The sequence below is a fragment of the Hesperophylax consimilis genome, chromosome 13 (genome assembly GCF_061612785.1).
Source record: "Hesperophylax consimilis isolate HC1 chromosome 13, BYU_Hcon_1.0, whole genome shotgun sequence".
In the NCBI taxonomy this organism is placed as follows: Eukaryota; Metazoa; Arthropoda; class Insecta; order Trichoptera; family Limnephilidae; genus Hesperophylax; species Hesperophylax consimilis.
Window position 1 is genome coordinate 35160724 of NC_142848.1, and position 21942 is coordinate 35182665.

The 21942-nt window shown below is 35.6% G+C and overlaps 1 protein-coding gene across 1 annotated transcript in view; it reads right to left on the minus strand.

The window, feature by feature from the left end:
• Nucleotides 1-2448: 2448 nt before the first annotated feature.
• The window catches only part of Rme-8 (receptor mediated endocytosis 8), a 90251-nt gene continuing 70757 nt past the window's right edge, over nt 2449-21942 (minus strand). The window contains exons 26-36 of the mRNA XM_089639073.1: nt 14652-14888; nt 11584-11719; nt 10896-10987; nt 10142-10313; nt 8517-8635; nt 7336-7508; nt 6860-7088; nt 6064-6231; nt 5350-5496; nt 4743-4971; nt 2449-3777 (exon numbers count right to left, since the gene is read on the minus strand). Coding sequence (XP_089495199.1) covers nt 3698-3777; nt 4743-4971; nt 5350-5496; nt 6064-6231; nt 6860-7088; nt 7336-7508; nt 8517-8635; nt 10142-10313; nt 10896-10987; nt 11584-11719; nt 14652-14888 — 1782 coding nt within the window. The 3' untranslated portion in view covers nt 2449-3697. The remainder of the gene's footprint in view (nt 3778-4742; nt 4972-5349; nt 5497-6063; nt 6232-6859; nt 7089-7335; nt 7509-8516; nt 8636-10141; nt 10314-10895; nt 10988-11583; nt 11720-14651; nt 14889-21942) is intronic.

A 21942-nucleotide genomic window follows, 5' to 3' on the forward strand; every position in this document is an offset into this window, starting at 1 on the left:
TCTCTACATTATCTTATTATTTTTTTCAGTTGGCTTTTGTACCACTCTGTTGCATTTAGTTAAATTTTTTAGTTTTGGAATCTGTCGTATTGTAAAAAGACTTTCGTCACTGCAAAGGAATAACCAAAGATTGATAGTTAGCATGACAGCCAGCTTACTAGAGCCAACGGTTGATTCGAGCATTCAAGATTAACTGCCGTTTTTATTTGGGTGTGGCATACCGCAGGCTTTACACTACCACAGCAGATCTATTACCATCGCTACTAAACAAAGAAATAATAATGGGTTCCGATTAATGAAATTCAGCAATTTATATTTTTTATTTATTAATTTCAACTAATTCCTATTATCATTTACACATTAGTGATTTTTATAACAGTAGTCTATGATATTGTCAACTAAATTTCTTACATTATGTGAATTTATTCAGTAATGATCACATTTTAATAATATTAATGTTACAGTGCTCGAGCGCCATTTACATTTTACAAAGTAAGCCCCAACTAGTTCAGTACAAATTCAAACCCAACATTTTAGATTGGTGTATATATTTATTTTGACAAAACATGAAAAATGTAAAAAATTCACTTAAACAATGTTTTATAAAAGCTCTTATTATTTACACAATGGATAATGATATGGCTAATATTAGGCAATACTCCACCATTTATAAAAGCAGTTATAAGTGGCATATTTTATGAATATTTCTTAAATCTTTAGATTCCCGCGTAAAACTGAAAATTGACCATTCCCAGAAATATAATATCAGATTATCGTCACTGCGTTTGCTTGGAAGATGTTTTTGATTTATAAGGCATAATATATTTTATAAACCGCCAGTCCGCAGCCGACTGAATAGTCTAAAATAACATTTACATAAGTGATAGACATGTATTATCATCAGTAAGATTTTTGTTTACCATAACAACCCTTTTCACTTCTAAAGCAAAAAAAAATCACTAAAAGAGTTGCATTTAGCAGTGCTGCCCACTGGTGGTAGAAATAATAAAACATTCCTTTAAAAAGATGGAACATCGACAACAATAAAAAATTATTTTATTTGGTCAGGGTTGCAAGAAACTGATAAGGTACTGAATATGACATAATTATATTTACATTTTATATAATGGTAACACTCGAAATTATAAAAAAAAGGATATGATAACTAAATTATTTTAATTGTTATTTGTGTTATTATTCAACACCTTTAGGAACAAAACTTGTGTTGTGGTTGATTTCATCAGACAATGATTTATTATTAGCGAAGAAAATCACTTTGTGGCTTGGCATTATAATTAAATGAAAAGTTAGTTTGTTTTTAATCACTTTATAATAATTTATACATTATGTCAACCAGTTTCAGTAATATCCTAACTTTCTTCAGGAGTATTTTTATAACTAAGAACAGACATTTAAATTATAATATAAAAGGTTAACTAATGAGAGAGAAAGCATATTAAAAGAGGACATAGAGGGGTAGGGCTTAGGAGAACAGGAATAACTTTAAAATTATTTGTCAGAATATAACCAAAACTAGTTGACATCTATATAAATAAAAATGTTAATGTTCAAAATTTAAATCTCCGAAAGTTCTTGAAATGTTGCATTATTATAAATTATAAAAAGTGGTTAACACGAAGAAAATGTTCATTTAATTTATTCTTGGTAAACCACATTATTATTAATAAATAAACAAAACATTACCTGTATTGATTTAAAGATTTATTTTGTTAGTTCATTAGAGATCTTCACTAAATTATTAATTAAAATTAGGTTTCGAAATAATACATATCATGACATCGGATACATCTAGCTATATATAATATATAGATAAATAATGTGACTTGACTTAATATCCCGAAAAAACAAAGACACATTAAATTATAAATATCATTGAAATACATAATATGTATATCCGTGGTGTATAATGTAATATCCTTCAAACCTTGTTTAAAATATAATAAAATAATGGCTAAAGTAATGATTTTGGTAACAAATAAAAATGAACTTAGACAAGCCTATAAGTGAAAACTAAAGATAAAATATACATTATCTATGAATATGCTACGAAAAAACACAAATTAAGATAGAAAAAAAAGAAAGTAATCTATTTAATTAGTCCGGTACCAAAATAAGGCCAGGAAAGTTAGTTTCTGTTTGATAAATAAAAAGTTAGTTGTTGCCACGTTATATTCCATCTGGCTGTACATATAAATATAGTCTTTTTTAAAATTTTAGTATTAAATTGGTAACTGACACATTATAGACAATGTTGTGCAGTAGGAAATCGTGAAGTTTAATTTATTGGTCCTGAACTAAATATCTTTTGATTTATTTTGGAATGTTTTGAAAATTTTGGAACGCTTTTTGCTTTGACTATTAATAACAACATTATTTTATAAATAATCGATTTTATCCATAAAATTTAAAAAAATAAATTTCAGTATTAGCAAAATAAAAAAAATAAATATATGTATTAGTAAAAAGAGTGAAACAAGCAAATGAAAAGTTAAAAACAATAATTTCATTAAATTAAACAAATACTTTGTTTTATATTTATAATAATTTCAACAAAGGTTTTAGGTGAAGTTATTATGATGATTCTTTGTTTTTAAGCTGAGTATTAAGTTAATTATTGTAACCCTATCACCGTTATGTGATAAAATGTTGTAAATAACATGCAAGCAAATTGACTTAATAATACATATAATTATTCACATAGACATATTTTGATTAAATATCACTACGATGCAGAAAAGAGTGATACATAATTATGTACAAGTTTATGTATGTATATGACAATCAAACAGTTTTTATTGATGATGTAATCGTAATTAATTACAGTCCATACTCTGACAATTTCTGGTATTTTTATTGAATAGAAGCACCGCCATCTTTTACAGGCCATGCTGTAGTTTTGCGCTGGGTTTGTGGCAGATCCCAGTGCAAGAAGTCCGAACACAGGTGTCTACAACTGTCGGTTCAGTATCTACAGCATGTCCTGTATTAATAAGATGGCGGTGATACAAGTAAATACATAATACATAGCTATTGTGGGTACATACTTCTTTATCTGCCGTCTTCGTGTTAGTCACATTTAACACAAAGCATTTAAGAATTTTATAAAATACACCACTAGGGGTGACAAAGGCACGTGTTTTATCGAGAAATCTACTACATAATGTGTACATCCAAATACTGGGTAAGACTTTGTTCAAAAATATACTTAAACCACGGTAAAACGTAACACCATTATTATGTACAGTAAATTTATATAAAAACATTTTTAAATCATTAATTTAAGCTACACAAAAGCGCACTAAACCCGTAATGATTTTCTGTATTTTTGTTTTTATTGTTGGTTGCATGTAAATATCTAAAAAAGAAAAGAAAAAGAATCTCGTAAACATGAAATAGAGAGCCATTAAATGATGTGTGTATGTACATTAAAATTACACATTAATTTAATATTATAATGTAGTATCCTTGTAACTTCTTTATGCGATCATAGCAAAGTGTTTCTAGGTTTCACAGCATGTCAGAAGTGGGAAAATATAATGTATTGGCAAGTGTTGTTGTATTGCAGTTATTGAAGCGTGTGCGGAATTGCATTTGTTATCACGAGGTGGAATGCATCCCTGCACACGGGAGACGGCTTGCAGCTGGTAGAATGTACAGATGAGGCGGTGCAGCCTGATCAGTCGACCGGGGGGGGCTGCAAGGTGATATTGGAGGTGGGGCCTTGCGTCAGGTATCCTGCAGTTTGAGGAACACCGCCTAGAAAAATAATTTTTAATTCTCTTGACTCTTGTATGGTATTCACATAAGAAAAAAGATGTACTGGTGAATTTTCCCCTTGTTTTTAGTTTGTTCATATTTTAACCACTCAATCGATTTTTGGCATATTATGCCAAGTTTGCTAAAATGAACCTTAAAATATGGGATTTAAACCGCAGTAAGCAGTTTCATGTTTCCATATTAATATTTTGAGAAATGGTATTAGTTAAATAGTTTGGGAAATGTATATATATATAAATATGACACCATCGCTCCAGCGGATAAACTCATCTTCAATGCTCCTACTTCAGTCTGCGTCTCTAATGCAGATTACGCACAGAAAATAATTCTGCTGGGCTCCACAAACCAGTATTCCAACTATAGGGCAACAGATATCTTCAGCGCCACTATATATATTTTTTTAAATTGTGATTACCCACAAGAGTCCCAACTGCCACTAACTCCCTGGAGCCAGTTGGACTACGGCAACCTCCATTGGGGTACATTGTGAGGCTGTAGGGAGTGGGGAAGGGAACATGATGGGGAGGAGGAAGGTTAGGTAGTACCTGACTATTCAGACCTAGTAAACAAACATGGCTAAAGATAATTCATTCTAAATGGTGGTCTTTCATGAGATGTACCTACAATATATGCAACCCACCAAAGAAGACACCCTGTAGAGTAGACAAGTATACAATTTTTATACACTAGGATTTAGGAATTGTTGCTCTTAAATGACCACAGAGCTTGTGGGGATGGGTAATTGCCAAATATATTTCCTGAGCACAAAAGCATCAGCAAAGATATTAATCAATATTAGTATGTCGAAATAAAATTTATTATGTTAGTAAAAAAAATTATGAAGAAATAAAAAATAATAAAATATTGATTGTGGTCACGGCTCGGCCACCAGTCTATCCTTAGTGGATGCTGGCTGACTGTATTGCTGCGTTATTACTACTAACCAGTGAGGTATCCCTGCACCGGCCTGTCTGCTATGAAGAGATCATGCCGCTGGGAGGCGTAGCGCTGCCAGGAGGGACAGGCATCCAGAGCGGCGCGCACCCGGTCACCGTGGAGCACGCAGCGCGCCATGGCCTTGAGGGCGGACACGGCCTGCGCGGCTGCCTGACCGGACGTGCCTGAGGCGTCCAGCAAAGAGAGAAGTTGGCCCACCATGTCCGTTTCTAGAGCCTGGACACAAATTTATGATATATATGACCTCGCGTCCAAAACGATTCGATTCAACAACGAGATCCAAAATGATTCCGATAACAAGATTGCCCTGCCCAACGAATACTCTCCATGGTGGCTAAGTTTTCTAATCATCCACGAAATCAAACCAAAGATATGTATTGTATCCTTTCTGATCAGTAGATATAGTAGAAAGTCAGGAGGATAAAGCTACGGGAAGTAAGTAACCATACTCCCTCAGGTAGAGAATGACAAAGACAATGATCCCAATATAATATTACATATTATGTTTGATATGGAACCAACAGTTTAAAGTAATATTTATGCTACCTGGAGTAATGGATCTTGAGTGAATAATATATAAAAATGACAACAAACCTGCAGTACAAGTTCATCAGTGTTGGCGGGACTACTAAATATCCTGGAGAGAGATTCACAAGCCAATCCTATCAGTTCCTTCTTGGTCTTCATGGCTTCTTTCAGTCCAACTATGCAGTCTGTCTGCGCTAGTGTGCTGACACATAACTGGAAACAAAGACATTCAAATCAAATTATTTTCTTTATTAAATAGTATAAAACAAATTCGCTATCGCATCTGTCTGTTTGTGGGCACTATTTTGGTAGTTTATCAATATATAACTGGAAAGTTATAGGGCAAAATTCTGTGAAAGAAATCTTTGGCACTTGATACAAGGTACATTTCTAAACAAAAACTCTTAAAAAATGACAGTGACAAATCTCACCTGACTTGTGCTGAACTTCGAGTAATTCAAATCCCTCTTCTGATTGAAAATTTTTGGAAAGGGCTTAAGGTTCATTTAAATATGCTAACAGCTTTTATAGTATAAACACACATAAATAGATAACATAATAATATGCTGGATGTCGTTGCAATGTTGCATTGACACATTGGCAACACCGGCAAGCAAGAAGTTAAAAAAATCATTCCATGTATTTAAACATTTTGCAGATTCAAGCCACAAAATAGTACCAGTGCATATTGTAACTTAAGTTAAAACAGTCACATCTGAAGAAGTCCATAAAATAAATGTAATATATTACAAAGACTTAAATTAGGTTGATAAGTCTCACCTGACTGTTGGAGATAGTGTGCAGAATGGGTAAAGCATGCTGTGGCTGGGAGCCGAGGTAGCGACACAGGCGGGGCAGATGTCCTCGACCCGCCACCAGGTCTGCCAGGCTGGGCTGCGCCCCCAGCAGACCGCACAGGGCCTGCGTGCACAGCTCCATCAGGTCACCCTGGAGAATAAGGCGGGTTTAGACTACAGAAGGAATCAGTGTGAGTCTGGATATGACAGCTGAAGCGTGTACAATGAACATGCTTTGAAGCATTGTTCACATATTAGTATCTTAACCCGCCTCATAAAGCTGCCCAACCGGGTGGCGACATAGCTCCCCTGTACAGACAGGGGGGCTCTTGAGGTGTCAAAATAAACTGTCTGGGTGAAATTGATAAGAGTAGGAAGTTACGTGGTAACATAGACAGTTTTCTGTTTGCAGAAATAATAAGGTAGGTTAAGTAGAGAAGGACACAGCGTAAGGTCTAGTTGTTAAAATCACGGATTGATACTCATGTTGTGAGGCTGAAGGCAGTGGGGAAGGGAAGGAGATGGAAAAGAAGAAGGTAGGGAAGTACATGGCTATTCAGATCTGGTCACCAAACACGGCCAAAGCCATTTCAAGCAACTTTTCAATTTTGAATAATGGTCCACCAGGGCGATACTGAGCATATATGCCACTCTGGAAGGTGCCGCAAATAATCTCAACCCTTTTTTGTATACCTGTCTTCCCAAATGTTAAGTTGTTTTAAAAAGAAATCTTTTACTGTAAATAAATGTTGTACAATAATTCAAATAAAAAAACACACCTGTCCGCCTTTCTGCAATCCCGACATGGTGCAGTCCAGCAGGTCGGCCAGGAAGGTGCGCGGGCTGCGCAGCGCCCACTGCGGGTTGGCCACGAAGAGGCGCAGGTATACTCCGCCCACCACCACCTCCCCGGGAGGCGTCCAGGCCGCACCACCCACCCCGCCGCTTCCCTCGGACATGGCAGCCGTGCAGGGAGAAGAGGGGTCTCGGATCTGGGCTGAGTAATGGCTGCAACCAAAGATAATGCATTACAAAACAGAGGTTCTTTTTAATCATAAATTCATACATATCAGTTCAGGCCATTTTGGCGTTTTCTGGACATTTTACCCAATGGTATAGTATATTTAGAAATGGGGCAACCAAGTTTATCACTGTTCCAAGATACAATGCCTATACCAATGATGGTTAGTTTCTCCAGGCTAAATCGTTCACATAAGTTGATCAAGTTTATCGAGATAATTGAAGCAATACTAACTCGTCCTTATGCCTTGCGATGAGAGCTGACACTCTATCCTTGGCTTCCGTGTTCCACACCAGCTCTGGATGCTGCTGAGGAGTGTTGAGCATTCTGGCGGCAGCTGCAGCTCCCCCGGACCTCATGGCGTCTGCAAATATGGCCGGGAGATAGCGGCACAGGAGGAGTTTCACCTGCGACAAGAAGATATTATTTACAAGATTTTTATAAGATTAATGTTGTTCAATATTGAAACAGTTTTGGGACTATTCCATATCCCAAGGTCTTGTTCAAAATATTGTCATCTTCCTTTGTTCCTCCAAACCTGGGAAGAAATAAGCAAATAAGAAAGAAGGCTTAAGACTACATACCTATGCCAGTGATATGGAAAGTTATTGTTCACGCATGTTATTGTAACACACATGTCATATGGTTGTTTGAAATATTGTCGTGGTAAAACTAGGATCATCATTGCATCTCTCGCATATTTTCGCCTTTGAACTCAAATCAATCTTTTGAATGGTGCATCACTCATAATAAGTATTGTTTGGAGGTTTAGTGCCATCCATTACAAAATGAATTGTGACACGAGGTGTACACCTATAAATTTTAAGTGATTCATGCGATGGGATTTTTCAAAAAACCAATCAAAAGGTAAGGCTTTCTCCATCACTCCTCGTTTTCCCAGTGATTTTAAGCCGATTGAATGAACTTCTATTTTCATATTTAGTCCATTTAACCGCCATTGGGGGATTAAACAAATGTTATTTGGTAACTGAAGAGTTAATTTTTCAGAAATAAAAATGGTTAATCTGAAATAGAGTGGCACTGCGGTTCCGGGGACGTTTGATTTAAAACACCCCACTTTTACTAATATGCAATAATTGGTTTAAATGATTCTCATTGTAAACTTAGTGGGTATATCATCATCCTCTTGGTATGTATATGTCAAAAGCACTATTCATAGGATAACATATATTTTCGATTTACGATTAATTTATTTATAAAGTCCGAGTTTCCCATTCGGTACTGGAACATATGAAAAGTGGCTACAAATATATCGGATAAGTTAGCCGAGTTTTTCGTCTACTGCGAGTATTTATTTATTATAATGGATAGTTATTTTGACAGCTTATCGGGAAGATGATGAAATATCCCCTTAAAAAAAATTATAATTGTTAATACACAATTGAAGTATGTACCTTAGGTCCGTGAAGTTTGTCTGCCATCATTTTGGCCATAAGGTCGGCAGCAGACTCCGAGAGTTGCTCCATGTTGGAATTGGAATTGCAGAATAAGTCTAATAAATAAATCACAGCACCTGGAAAAGACAATCAATGCGATCTTACAGTGTGAACAAAGTTTTAATATTATTTATTTATTTCTTTATATTCTCCATAAAATGGTTATTCACCAATATATTACAGAGAAGATTCCAAATTTGAGGTAAATGTAAGTATAAAAAGGTTGTGGGGGAGTTTTAATACTTTTGACATGTGTCAAAAGATAGTTGCTGAACTGTCTGTAAGTGACGTTAAAAATGTCTATGGTCAATGCAGAATCATTAAGCAGTTGAATCGCTCGGTCCATTAGCTGCTCTCTGCTCTATCATTCTGTTGAATCATCTATACAGTTGCTGATTGGCTGCAAGTAACTTTGAAAATGTCGATGGTCAATGTAGAATCGTTAAGCAGTTGAATCACTCTGTTGATTGGCGCATTCTGATAGGCAGAAGTCTTCGATTTCGGAGTGTAAAAAAATGCAGGGGATCTCCCACGAGTATACTGCCACGATAACTAAAACACAGTGTTTTCCAGGAAGACAGTGTGTTTTTATTTACCCTTAGTTGTATCCCGCCACGCTTTACTGTGGCTTTGTTTGTGCAGAAAGAGAAACAATATCGCGTGTTGCTTTCATGTTGAACAGATGGTTGCTGTTTTTATTAAAGGCATGTTTTTACGTGTCACCGATGACATCTATATAATATAGGTATATAAAAACACTCGGGTATTTGAATGCAATGTTTTGTCAAAATTTCAAAAACTTGTGAAGAACTTTTGGAGATTTACGATTTTGAACAATAAATAAAACATAGATGGATTAAGTATAGTTCTAGAGATTAACTTTAAAAAATGTTTTAAAGAAACACGAAAATATTCTTGAAGTTTATTATATTTTCCATAAAGTTAAATAAGTGTTCTTCACAATAAAAAAATAAAGAAAACCCACAACAAACAATACGAACTGTGTGTTAGGTGGAAGCGTTGAAGAATGACTCAGTAGTAACCTGTTAATATATTGAAATGGCTGCACTATACAAAACGAAAAGCACATAGTACTCTTCTCTGATTTATTATTTTGATGCCAATCGAATATGATTTGTATGCTAGGAACATTTTTAAGTTACAAAATCACGTAAAGGAAAGTATGTTTTTACCGGTAACCAGACAACTCAACACAATGAAAATTCAACATACCTTTTTTAAAAAGTGATGAAACAAAAACTAGGTTAATTTTTTTTCTTTGCTTTTAATGATTTTATAGCACTTTTTAAAGGTGTATTGAATTGTCATGGTGTTTAGTTAACACGGAACACATCACCTGGAAAGTGGTAAAGGCCGCACTTGTACATCTTATAAGATTAGCAACTGTGACTGAACTGGTTGCGGTTAAGTGAGGGAGAACTCTGGCAATTTAATAGTTGGCCTTGCAAAAAAGTGCTTATTTTTCTACAAAATAATAAAAATCTACAATCTACAGTTGCGGCATAAAAGAATAAAGTCAGGTCAGTTACTGGCGATTATTTCAATATTAGATGTTAGGTTACCTTTGTTGAGAGCCTCATTGACGATACTAGTGTTGGTGAGCAGCGGAGACAAGGCATCCAGCGCCACTGCCTGAAGTGGGCCGGCCGCCACCAGCGGCAGGAGGTGTCCCATCAGGCGCCCGGCGGCCACATCCTCAACACACTCCGCACAGCCCGCACTGCTGACCACCACCTGCAAAAAAGAGAGCTTCTAATATGGCCAAGACTCGTAGGTACTCTCAGTAACACGCTGGTGAAAGACCATTTTTATTTAGAGTTGAAAAGTTGCTCGAAATGCCCTTGTGTTTGGTGACCAGATCTGAATAATAATAAATAATAATGATTGGATGACTTGTATAGCGCCGTTTTTGTGCAAAATCACCTCAAGGGCGCTGTTTATTTATTAATTATTTTCCCATTTAATCTCCGGTGAGTTGACGTGTTGTTCTTGTATTGTTTTGTATTTATTTTGCTTATATAATGCACTTGCATAATGTTGATTGACTAAATGATCATTTGTGGAAAAGTGTGTGGAAGGGTTTAGTTTTTCCTATGGGGAAGATTTAACCCGGACATAAAATCGGAAGTATAAAAAAAGAGTTTATTCCAGAATGTATGCACGAGTAGTGCAATGCAATACATTCCATATTTTAAAATAACAGACAAATAAATTCGAGGTGTTGTGGATTTTGAATTACGTAGATTCAACTGTATTTATATTCAGAAAATGATTGAAGTACGTTAAAAGTACTTAATAATTTGAAAAATAGTTTACCTGTAGAGCCGCCTTTTGAACTGCGGGGTAGGCGCGTGCACTGAGCAAACCAAATATTAATCCAAAGTGTCCTATGCATTGAATCTCAACTCCTGCAAACAAATCAAACACATCATTCAAAACAAAACCAATACAAGTCATTTATTTCACGTTTTACAGAAAATAAAGGGGAGAGACAACCACAGCGACATGAGGTAAAAGCATTGGTTGGCATAGGCATCCAAAATAATATACTAGCCCATTAGGGAAAGGGAAACAAACCATGTACGCGGAGGGGGGAGGTGGCATCACCATCCCCTCTTCTGAGATTTGTCAATAAATGAATCTGACAGTATACAGGCAATACTTTTAACAATGGTGCACAAATTGCTGGCTGCATAAAAAAACTTAACTACAAATCCCAAATTGAGTAAACAAAAGACTGGACTTGTTTCCAAAATCGAATATTTTGTAACACTTTCACAAATGTGTCATAATTTACTTAACTCACTCATTTTTGACCCGATTTGTAGACTGTTTGGTTAAAAACGAACATTCAGATCCTGCCCAGAAAAGTCCCACAATGGATTGTGCTGCAGGGAAATATAAGGTTCTCACACATAAGAATTTGTCATGCTTAACCCTCTTAATCTCGAAGTGTCGATCTGTCCACCCGAAGTTAATTAGTTTAGTATATAGTGTAACTGACCGGCATTATTCTTGATAACATTGGACAAAGCCTCCAGCGCCATCTCAATGTGACTGATCTTCTCATCATCCTGGGCTCCCTGGGAGACTTGCTGGCCAAGGTACTCCAGCAGGTCGATGGCCAAACCTTTCGGGTTCTGCAATTTAATCAAACACATTCCCCATTATTTGGGCCCCTTCTAAACTAAACCATATACTAGAAATAGAAAAAGTACAGAAGAGGTTTATGCGTTACTTATATATAAGGAAATATACATACTATCCTTCCTTGTTCTCTACAGAAATGCTCAATTTCAACACCTTAAAAGCCTTTTTAAACTAATCTCTGGAACTATACTTATTCCACTTATATTGAAAGAGGTTAACTTGTATGTGTCTAACAAATTTACTCGCAGGAGATCCCATGCACTTTTTTATACTCTGAAAGCGAGGACTTCTGTCTATCAGAATGCGCCAATCAACAGAGCAATTTAACTGCTTAACGATTCTACATTGACCATCGACATTTTCAACGTTACTCGCAGCCAATTCAGTCTGTCTTTTGACGTGTGTCACAGTAAAACTGTCCCATGACCTTTTATACTTACATCTACCTCAAATTTGTGATCTTCTCCGTAATATATTGATGCATAACCATTTTATGGCGAACATGAATAAATAAATTCATACATTCAATTGAGCCCCTTTGTGAAAAACAGCCTTATCTTGATAACGCTGTTTTTGTGCAGATCCATTCAGATTACGCGCCATTCATCCATCCATCTACGTTCACAGCGAAAATTTCAACCAGATGGCAGCACAAGGCATATATTGACGACGGTAAAGTGAAGACAAGGTGGCCAATACATTAACATCTACACAAACTCATGGTTTGTGCAGTCGGCGTTTGGCATATTTGTCATTAATTAAGTGAAAAAGTTTTATATCTGTATTGTTATTCGTTATATGTTGTAACATGTCTGGAGTTTTTTAATTTTATCCAAATTTTTGATATATAAATGGAAAAACGGGGATATTATTTTGTTTTCAAAACTGAAAAATCAATTAATGATAATTCATAAAACATGTTGTTCATTAGTTGAAATGTTTCATTACATACAGTATATGCACACTACATTCAAATGAAATGTTTAAACATATTTCAGAACTCACTTTTTCACATAGCGCTATTTTCAGCAAAGGGCTCAATTTATTGGAATAACTTTTGAAGAATAAGTCAACATAATATTTAATCACTGAAGAAAACAACAATAATAAATCTAAACAAAACATGAAACAGAAGAAGATACAGAAAAGTCGATAATTTATTGAGGATAATATTGGTACATAATTCTAAAATTGAAATATGAGATGGAGAAAAATGAGAGAAAATAGGTCTCAATAGCTCAATGGTTAGAGTATTGTCTCGGTAAGACAGAAGTCCTGGGTTTGATACCCAGTTGTGAACTTTTTTACTTTCAATGTCTTGTTCATTTTCATGCTTCGTTTAGATATACATACTAATGTACTCTTCTTCAATGATTATGTATATTCATACAAGTCTGAGGGTACTTTAAAAAAACATTACAAACATAAATCGATTAACTTAATAGAGAGAATTTAATTTTAAAACATATGTGAAGAATAAATATAACCCTGATGAAGGAACGGTGGTTCCTGATCTATTCCTTCGCAAGGTTAATTTTTTTTTAAATATCGAGGAAAGACAAATTGTACTCTTGTGGAGTACATCTCATACTCAGAGATAAAAAAAAATTTCCACAGGAAACAAAAACATTTTCGCTACCTGCACATATAAGTTGTATAGAAAAATTGTAGCAAACAAATTGTTTCCGACTGTCGTGATGTTGCAATGTGATATCAATGTTCTGTGAGCTCCTCTGGTAAACTGTTTTTCTTTTTTTTTTGGTTTTAGGCATTTCACCCGGATTGTTGCAATGTGATATTAATGTTCTGTAAGCCAGTATAATTTGGTATAATGTTGCAATGTGATATTAATGTTCTATGAGCTCGTCTGTTATAATGTTGCAATGTGATATTAATGTTCTGTGAGCTCGTCTGGTATAATATTGCAATGTGATATTAATGTTCTGTGAGCTCGTCTGGTATAATATTGCAATGTGATATTAATGTTCTGTGAGCTCGTCTGGTATAATATTGCAATGTGATATTAATGTTCTGTGAGCTCCTCTGGTATAATGTTGCAATGTGATATTAATGTTCTGTAAGATAGTATAATTTGGTATAATGTTGCAATGTGATATTAATGTTCTATGAGCTCGTCTGTTATAATGTTGCAATGTGATATTAATGTTCTGTGAGCTCGTCTGGTATAATATTGCAATGTGATATTAATGTTCTGTGAGCTCGTCTGGTATAATATTGCAATGTGATATTAATGTTCTGTGAGCTCCTCTGGTATAATGTTGCAATGTGATATTAATGTTCTGTAAGATAGTATAATTTGGTATAATGTTGCAATGTGATATTAATGTTCTATGAGCTCGTCTGTTATAATGTTGCAATGTGATATTAATGTTCTGTGAGATCGTCTGGTATAATATTGCAATGTGATATTAATGTTCTGTGAGCTCGTCTGGTATAATATTGCAATGTGATATTAATGTTCTGTGAGCTCGTCTGGTATAATATTGCAATGTGATATTAATGTTCTGTGAGCTCCTCTGGTATAATGTTGCAATGTGATATTAATGTTCTGTAAGATAGTATAATTTGGTATAATGTTGCAATGTGATATTAATGTTCTATGAGCTCGTCTGTTATAATGTTGCAATGTGATATTAATGTTCTATGAGCTCGTCTGTTATAATGTTGCAATGTGATATTAATGTTCTGTGAGCTCGTCTGGTATGCACGAAATAAGCACAATTTTCCCCTATTTCGGATGAAATTGATCAAACTATTTCAAATATCCTATTTTTCTTCAACAGATAATCAACTTCAGCGGCATAGCTGGAACTAAGATGTCTAATGAGTACAAATCACACTTCTTGGGATTTTCTGTTCAGTGGAAAGAATGTACAGATTTTTGAAAATTACAAAACTTACCTCTATGGGGAAAGTAGGTTGTTCATTATAGATCTGAATGAAGATTTCTCCGATCATGAGCTGGCCCTCGTGCGCCGAATACTTGAACTCGGTGCAGAGGATGATGTCGACGTCGTCATCATCGTCGTTGAGGGCGTACTGCTTCCTGTTCTGCAGAAACTCCGACAATTCGGCGCGGGTGCTGTTGTCCCACACCAGGTACGGGTTGCGCCAGTTGGAATTCAGGATTTTTAACAGCTAAAAAAGAAAATATGATAAAAACATACCGTGCACAAAAATTATATATTAAGACCCGTGACAAAATGGAGCGTGAATACAATGTTTCAATGTTTTAAAAACATTTTTTCGAAGGAAACCTTTATTAAACATTGCAAAGCATTTGTCTTAAATCTGTAGTGACACACAACTAGTATCGCCATTGGTGTCGTCCATAGCATTCGAAATATGCCGTTGCCACTGCTCGGGCCGGACGGTGCCAGAAGGTACTATGCGCTACCTTCAGTACCTCGGGAACTTACTAGAATTCTCGATTCTCTGATGCGGTACTATACAAAGGCTTGACGAATGCCTCACGGGAAGTTTTTCTGACGAATTTCGATAAAATTCTGTCAAAATTTCTTTCATGCCGCGATCATTTTATAATTAAATTTTTTTATTGTGAATTACTTGTGTGGTTTAAAAATTAGTCACAGCTAGCTTATCCCCGTCGACAAAATAAACCTCTACAAAAAGAATACATCTTTTTTATCTAAGCAACGTCGAATTCAGACTCAACCTTCACAACAAATCCATAGCTTAGTTTTTGGAATTGATCGGTTCTCGGTGAAAAAAGTAAAATAACTTGTTATCGAAAAATTAATTTAGCAATCTCACATATGTGATATGATGCACTTTTACTGAGATAATACAGGCGGAGACCTCTAGCGGCAGAGTCGAAAAATAAGTAATTACAATCAAATGGATGGGTGGATGAAGCTTTACAGGGTCGAAGGCAGATGTCTCTGTGAGGTAGAGAGATGGACCAATCGTAGGCCTCGATTTAATCTCCCACCAATCAAGAGGATCCAGAGGATGCGGGGCGGCAAGTGGGAGTGGTTTACCGAAGCAGACAAAGGAATGGACTTTGAACCGGGAGGGGCTATCTCGATTTATTACAGGAAAAACGGGAACCTTGGTAGAGGGTAGTGCGATGACGTCATGGGTTTGGAATGCAAGGGTGTGGCGGAAACGGGATCGTAAACCATCGACGAACGAGGGGGACGTGTTTCAAGAAGGGTAAGGGACATAACGCGAAACGAACTGGGGACTGAGAGAAATTGGTAGAATCCTACGTTAAGACGTACCGGGAGTGGAAATCATTGGGGGAGAGGGCAGTTACACGCGTCACTTAAAAGAAAACAACAGAAATAAGGGAAAAACAGGCAAATTACGTAAGAAAAGTGGAAAAAAAAAGCAAACATTGAACTTCTATCGTAAGCATGACGTGGAACCGCAAAGAAACAGCGTTGAGGTTACAGGAGAATGATGGGGCGAAGTAAGTTGCGAAAGGGATACCAAGGGAAAAAAGGTTGGCGATGTCAGACACTTGAAAGCGCTGATTTTGAAAAAAAATACGGACATGGTTTTGGGCCATTAGGACGCTAATAACGATCCAACGAGGTGATAAAATTAACCCGCGTCTTATGGAGACGAAAATACATTAAAATTAATGTATAAACAATTAGTGGGGAAATTATGAGAGAGTACGTTCGGGTTTGTTGTGACAGGTGATTAAGGCCTCTGATCGATGCGAGATGAAGTAGGAGAAAAAGACAGGAGATGGGCGTATAGAGGTACCAACCGAGGCGACGCCCAAAATTACAGGGAGGGGTCGCGAAAATCCAGTAATAATTCTTGAAAAAAAAACTGACCGAAAGAATAGACAGGATATCAAACCGATGCGATCTAGGACGGGGGACAAAAACATAAACGACGATGTAAACTGGGACGTCTTAACTAAAAGCAAGTATCGATGGGAGCCTTAAATAGAAATAATCGAAAAAAAAAAATAGAATAGCTATATTAGACCGTTTGTAAGGGAAGAGAACTAAATGTTAGAAGTAGGAGACGATCGTACGCGGGAGATTTAACACACTGAGAGGGGGAAACGGACGTGTACACCGTTTGAATTGTCGGGAGGAATTGGTTTGGAAGGTAGAGGGGGAAACGGACGTGTACACCGTTTAAATTGTCGAAGGCATAGGGAAGAAGATCAAAACTAAGTTCGTGAAAGCGTTAAGGACAAAGCGTATCACACCATGAACGACGGCCATTAAATAAATTGTGCGGACACGGTAGCATTTAAAAATAAAAGGCCGGAATTCACATTACAAAAAGACAGCTCACACTAGAGCGTAGTATAGAAAACGCCGTATGGGAATACGGGACCGCTTCCCAGTCCGCGTCTGATCTTTCTGTCACATGAGACGAATGCCAGGGTGTTAACTTTCTTGAAATGATCAGAATGGCCTAATTAGCATGATGCGACTATGGACTAAATAGAAAAGAACATACGAGTCGATAAAGGTTAGAATAGCATGTATTTGACGTGATTAATGAGGAAACGGGACTATAAAAGGGCTGATTTTAGAAAAAACGGGAAGTCTTTTCGTGAATTTTGACGGAGTTTGAAAATCGCCGGGAGCCGTTCAAACGCGTCGCGCCGCGCCCTAACGTCACTTGGTAACTATTTGTGGACTTAGGAAAATTCTCTAGTCAAAAACGTACAGTTAGATTCAGTGTTTGGAAAAAAATAATATTAGCACCGGACCTTAGAGGATTTTAGAATTTCAAAGAAATAGTTAAACACAGTATTTGGCGTAATAATAAATTAAGGTTGAAAAAATTTAATTAATTTAAATTCAGGAAAAAAAAAGATTAGAAACGACACTACGGTGTCGCGTTATAAGCCGAGTTGTTAATACGAAGTGTTGAAGGGGAGAGGGGAGACGGCTGAAATTCGAGGTTAACGCGATCTTTCGTTGCCAGAAATTTAAACTAGAAAAATGATAATTTATTTATTATTTTATTTACGCCCTAATGGGCTTTTACATGAAAATATACATTTACATTGATTACAATAATTGAACATAAGAAGATAAATGGAGTTAATTGTAAGAAAGCAACACATATAATAAAATTTTGTGCAAATTAGCAAAACACTAATAAGATGGATTCAATATAAAATATACCCAAGCATGAAATAGTAAGTAAAAGAAAGTTCAACATAAAAAGTAAGTAAGTGGGTGTGTTTAAACCCAGTATTAATTGTGAGTTTAACAAATCGATAAACCAATATAAATTAGAGTGTAACTTACTCGTGAGGTAAAGAACATTATAACAGAGATTTAAAAAAAAAAAAAAAATAACAAAATAAGAGTTGCACCTGTAAAAAGCAAAAACTAATAGAATTTAGCAATATCGACATGAATAAGAAATAATAAGATCTGAGATGGAACATAGTGTTATGTATAAAAAGTAGTTAGTAGGTATATGCATACAATTATAAGTGTATAGTAGAGCAAATAAAAAACAAACAAATATGGATATAATTTACTTGAAAGGTTTCGAATGGGAGAAGATGTAATAAAATTATTAAAGCTATAAAAGTTAATTATTAGCCGATAGAATCGAAATAAGTTGCCTTTTAAAGCTCACAAAATTGTCAAAACCAAACATATCTATAAGTTCACAGTATTTATTCGCAAGGTTGTGAATTCTAGGAATTGGTGAAAAAATAGAATAATTAGTGTTGAGGTTCTTGTTAAATTTAAAAGTATCTTTACTGCGAGTTTGCCTAGCAGGAACATTAATGCAAATAAGTTCCAACAAATTAGGGCTGTCAATTAAAGATTTAATAATTTTGAATAAAAATAGCAAATCAATTAACACTCTTCTATCAGATAATTTAAGAAGTTTAGTTTCAGCAAGCAAGTTATTGTAATTTATAAATTCGATTGGAATTTTCATTTTAAAATTAATGTACCGAAGGAATTTATTTTGTACCTTTTCTAATGATTGAGAATGGACCTTGTAGTACGGTGACCATACGGTGGAATTGTATTCTAATTTGCTTCGTACTAACGAGCAATACAGATGTTTTAATGTTGACATACTTTTAAAATTTGCTCCCATTCTCAAAATAAAACCTAGTATTCTCATCGCATCGCTTGTTATTTCATCGATGTGTTCGTTAAACTGTAGACTCTCGTGGAATATAACACCAAGATCACGAATCTGTGATACACGAAGAAGATTAGCACCATTCATAAAATAGGAAAAATTAAGTGGATTTTTGCCTTTGTAAAAACTGATAATCTGGCATTTACCTAAATTTAGTTGCAAATCATTGACAGAACACCACGCACATAGTTTATTAAGGTTCAACTGCAAAATTGCGCGATCGTCATCGTCTTTGATTATTCTGTATATCTTCAGATCGTCGGCAAATAACAGGACTTTAACATTAGTAAAAATATTAACAATATCATTGATAAACAAACAAAATAATATTGGGCCCAAGTGAGATCCCTGTGGTACTCCGCTCGAGGCAGCAAATGTATAAGAAGTAAACGAATCTATCTTGACTGCTAAGTACCTTCCTAATAGATAACTCTTAAACCATTCCAACATGCTCCCTCTTATTCCCAACAATTTTAGTTTACGTAATAATATTTTGTGGTTTACTTTATCAAATGCCTTACTGAAGTCAGTATATATGGAATCAGTTTGATGTGATGCATTAAGGGCATTAACAATATCATTCGTGTACAATATCAAATTGGTAAGAGTAGATCTACCTTTAATGAATCCATGTTGAAGGGGAGAGATGGTTCGATTGATTCGGGATATCAACTTATCTAGTACTAGGCTTTCAAAAAGTTTGGGTAAAGTAGACATTATACATATTGGCCTATAATTTGTTACTTCGCTCTTATTACCTTTTTTGAAAATGGGCGTTAAAAGACTAAACTTCCAAAGGTCCGGGAATACACCTGATGAGAGTGACTTTGTAAATAACTTATGAATAGGATATGACAATGTATGCATACAATTTACTAAAAACCTGGGCGGAACATTATCAGGTCCTGCGGATTTTCGGGAATCAAGACTCTTCAGCTTAGATATAATATCGTCTATGGTTACATTACAGTCAGATATATCAAGAGTTTCAACCAAATCAAAGCACGAAATATAGCTGTCTTCACTTGCATTAATGTAAACGCCGCTAAAAAAATCAGCAAAAAGATTAACAGTTTCCTGAAGATTTTGGGATAATTTAGAATCGAATGACACACTACTAGGTATGTAAGTACCATTTTCTTTTTGGGATTTAACATATTTCCAAAAGAAATTTGAGTCGTCCATGATAGAGCCTTCGACATCACTAATGTAATTTTTGTAACATTTTGCGGAGAGCTTATTGCACTCTGCCCTCAATTTTTGAAACGCAGTATAATCGATGGCCAGGCGACTTTGTTTGAATCTCTTATGAGATAATTTTTTGAGGTAAATTAAGTCTATCAGGTCTTTTGAGAACCATTTTGGGTATAGAGTTTCTCTGTAAGTCGTTAAAGGAACAAATTGTTCAATTGCAGAATTAACGATGAAGTAAAATTTTTTAAGGTGTACATTAATATCATCGTCGCTATCAAAGAATGACCAGTCAGTCTGTTTAAGGAAATTTGAAATTTTAACATAGTCAGCTTTTTTGAAATTTCGAGTTTCTACTACCTTTTTTACGATAGGAATTGGTTTAAGATTGGACATGCATATTTCTAGTGGTGGATGGTAAACATCGACAGGTAATAGAATTTCGGTACTTCTCACAACACAGATGTCAGACACATTTGACAGTGCCAAATCCAACGTACGACCTCCTATATTAAGAACATTATTACACTGTGTTAGACCTAAGAACAGTGCCATATCTCTAATAACACGAATATTAACATTAGAACAAGAATTGACAGAATTCATATTACACCAATCATAATGTGGCAGATTGTAATCACCAACTAGAAGTAGTTTAGTATTAGGATATTTAGCACAAATTGATTCAACCTCGTCGCAGTGATTGCTGTAGCTTTGGACATCAGAATTCGGAGGTAAGTATGCACATCCCACTATTATTTTACCTCTAGAAGTGTTCACATTGACAAATAGTTGCTCGATGGATGTGTTTTTTGTGGATATTTTTGAAGAACTGAGATTTTTTGAGATAGCAATGGCTACACCACCTCCTCTCGTTTTGGCACTTGTTTTAGAATTCCTATCCATACGGTAGATGTTGAAATTAGGGAAGCCTAATTCGGCGGAATTGATTCCTGAGTCGAGCCATGTTTCGGTTAAAATGAAGATATCACTGCTGATAGTTGCCGCCGAAGTCAGCAACATGGGAAGTTTAGTGCGGATCCCTCTCACATTTTGGTAGTAGCATTTTATTTTTTGTTGTTTCAGTTTTTTGGCGCACATTCAATAATTTTAGGTACAGAGTTCACATATTTGATAGTTATATTGGTTTCACCGTTGTTCTTCCTCGTCTCGAGTTGTTGGCGTAAATCTAGAAGTTGAGTCCTCTGCAATGGTGTTTGGTCGTTACTGGCCTTTATACCGTTTTTCAGTTTTGCGTTCCTGGTCAAAACCTCACGAGCCGAGACAGAGACATTGAATTCGACCTTAATCGGTCTAATTTTGTTGGACTTTTTTACACCAAGTCTGTACGACTTAACCACACTCGGTATTAATTCATTATTTATATCACTAATCGCTGAAACTACTTTATCGCTGTCCATTTTAATAATTGTTGTTGTTGATTCTGAAATACTTTCGGGAACATTAAATAAAATAATGTTCTTTGACCGGGTTTTTCTTTCCTCGGCCTCTGCGAGCAAATCATTTATTGAAGATGAAGTATTTGTCGGGTTAGTAACAATAGACTGAGTATCCGTTACACTTTTTAATGTTGACAATTCTCCTTCCAACATTCCCATACGAACAGCCATCAATCCTGTGGTTCCTAACAGATCCGTTGTTATCGGGGTAATTTTACCCATTTGCTCCTTCGTAAATTTGTTGCCGGGGTCATTAATAATTTTTATCAGCGAACAGAGTAGATCCTTGGCCTTGGTCATATAGTTAAGAGAGTTCTCGTTTAAATCCATATTAAAATTTATTTAAAAAGAGTTAAAAATATGTTAACTTTATTCGTAATTAGTTTATACACAAACGCCTGTTTCCCGCAAACTGTTTA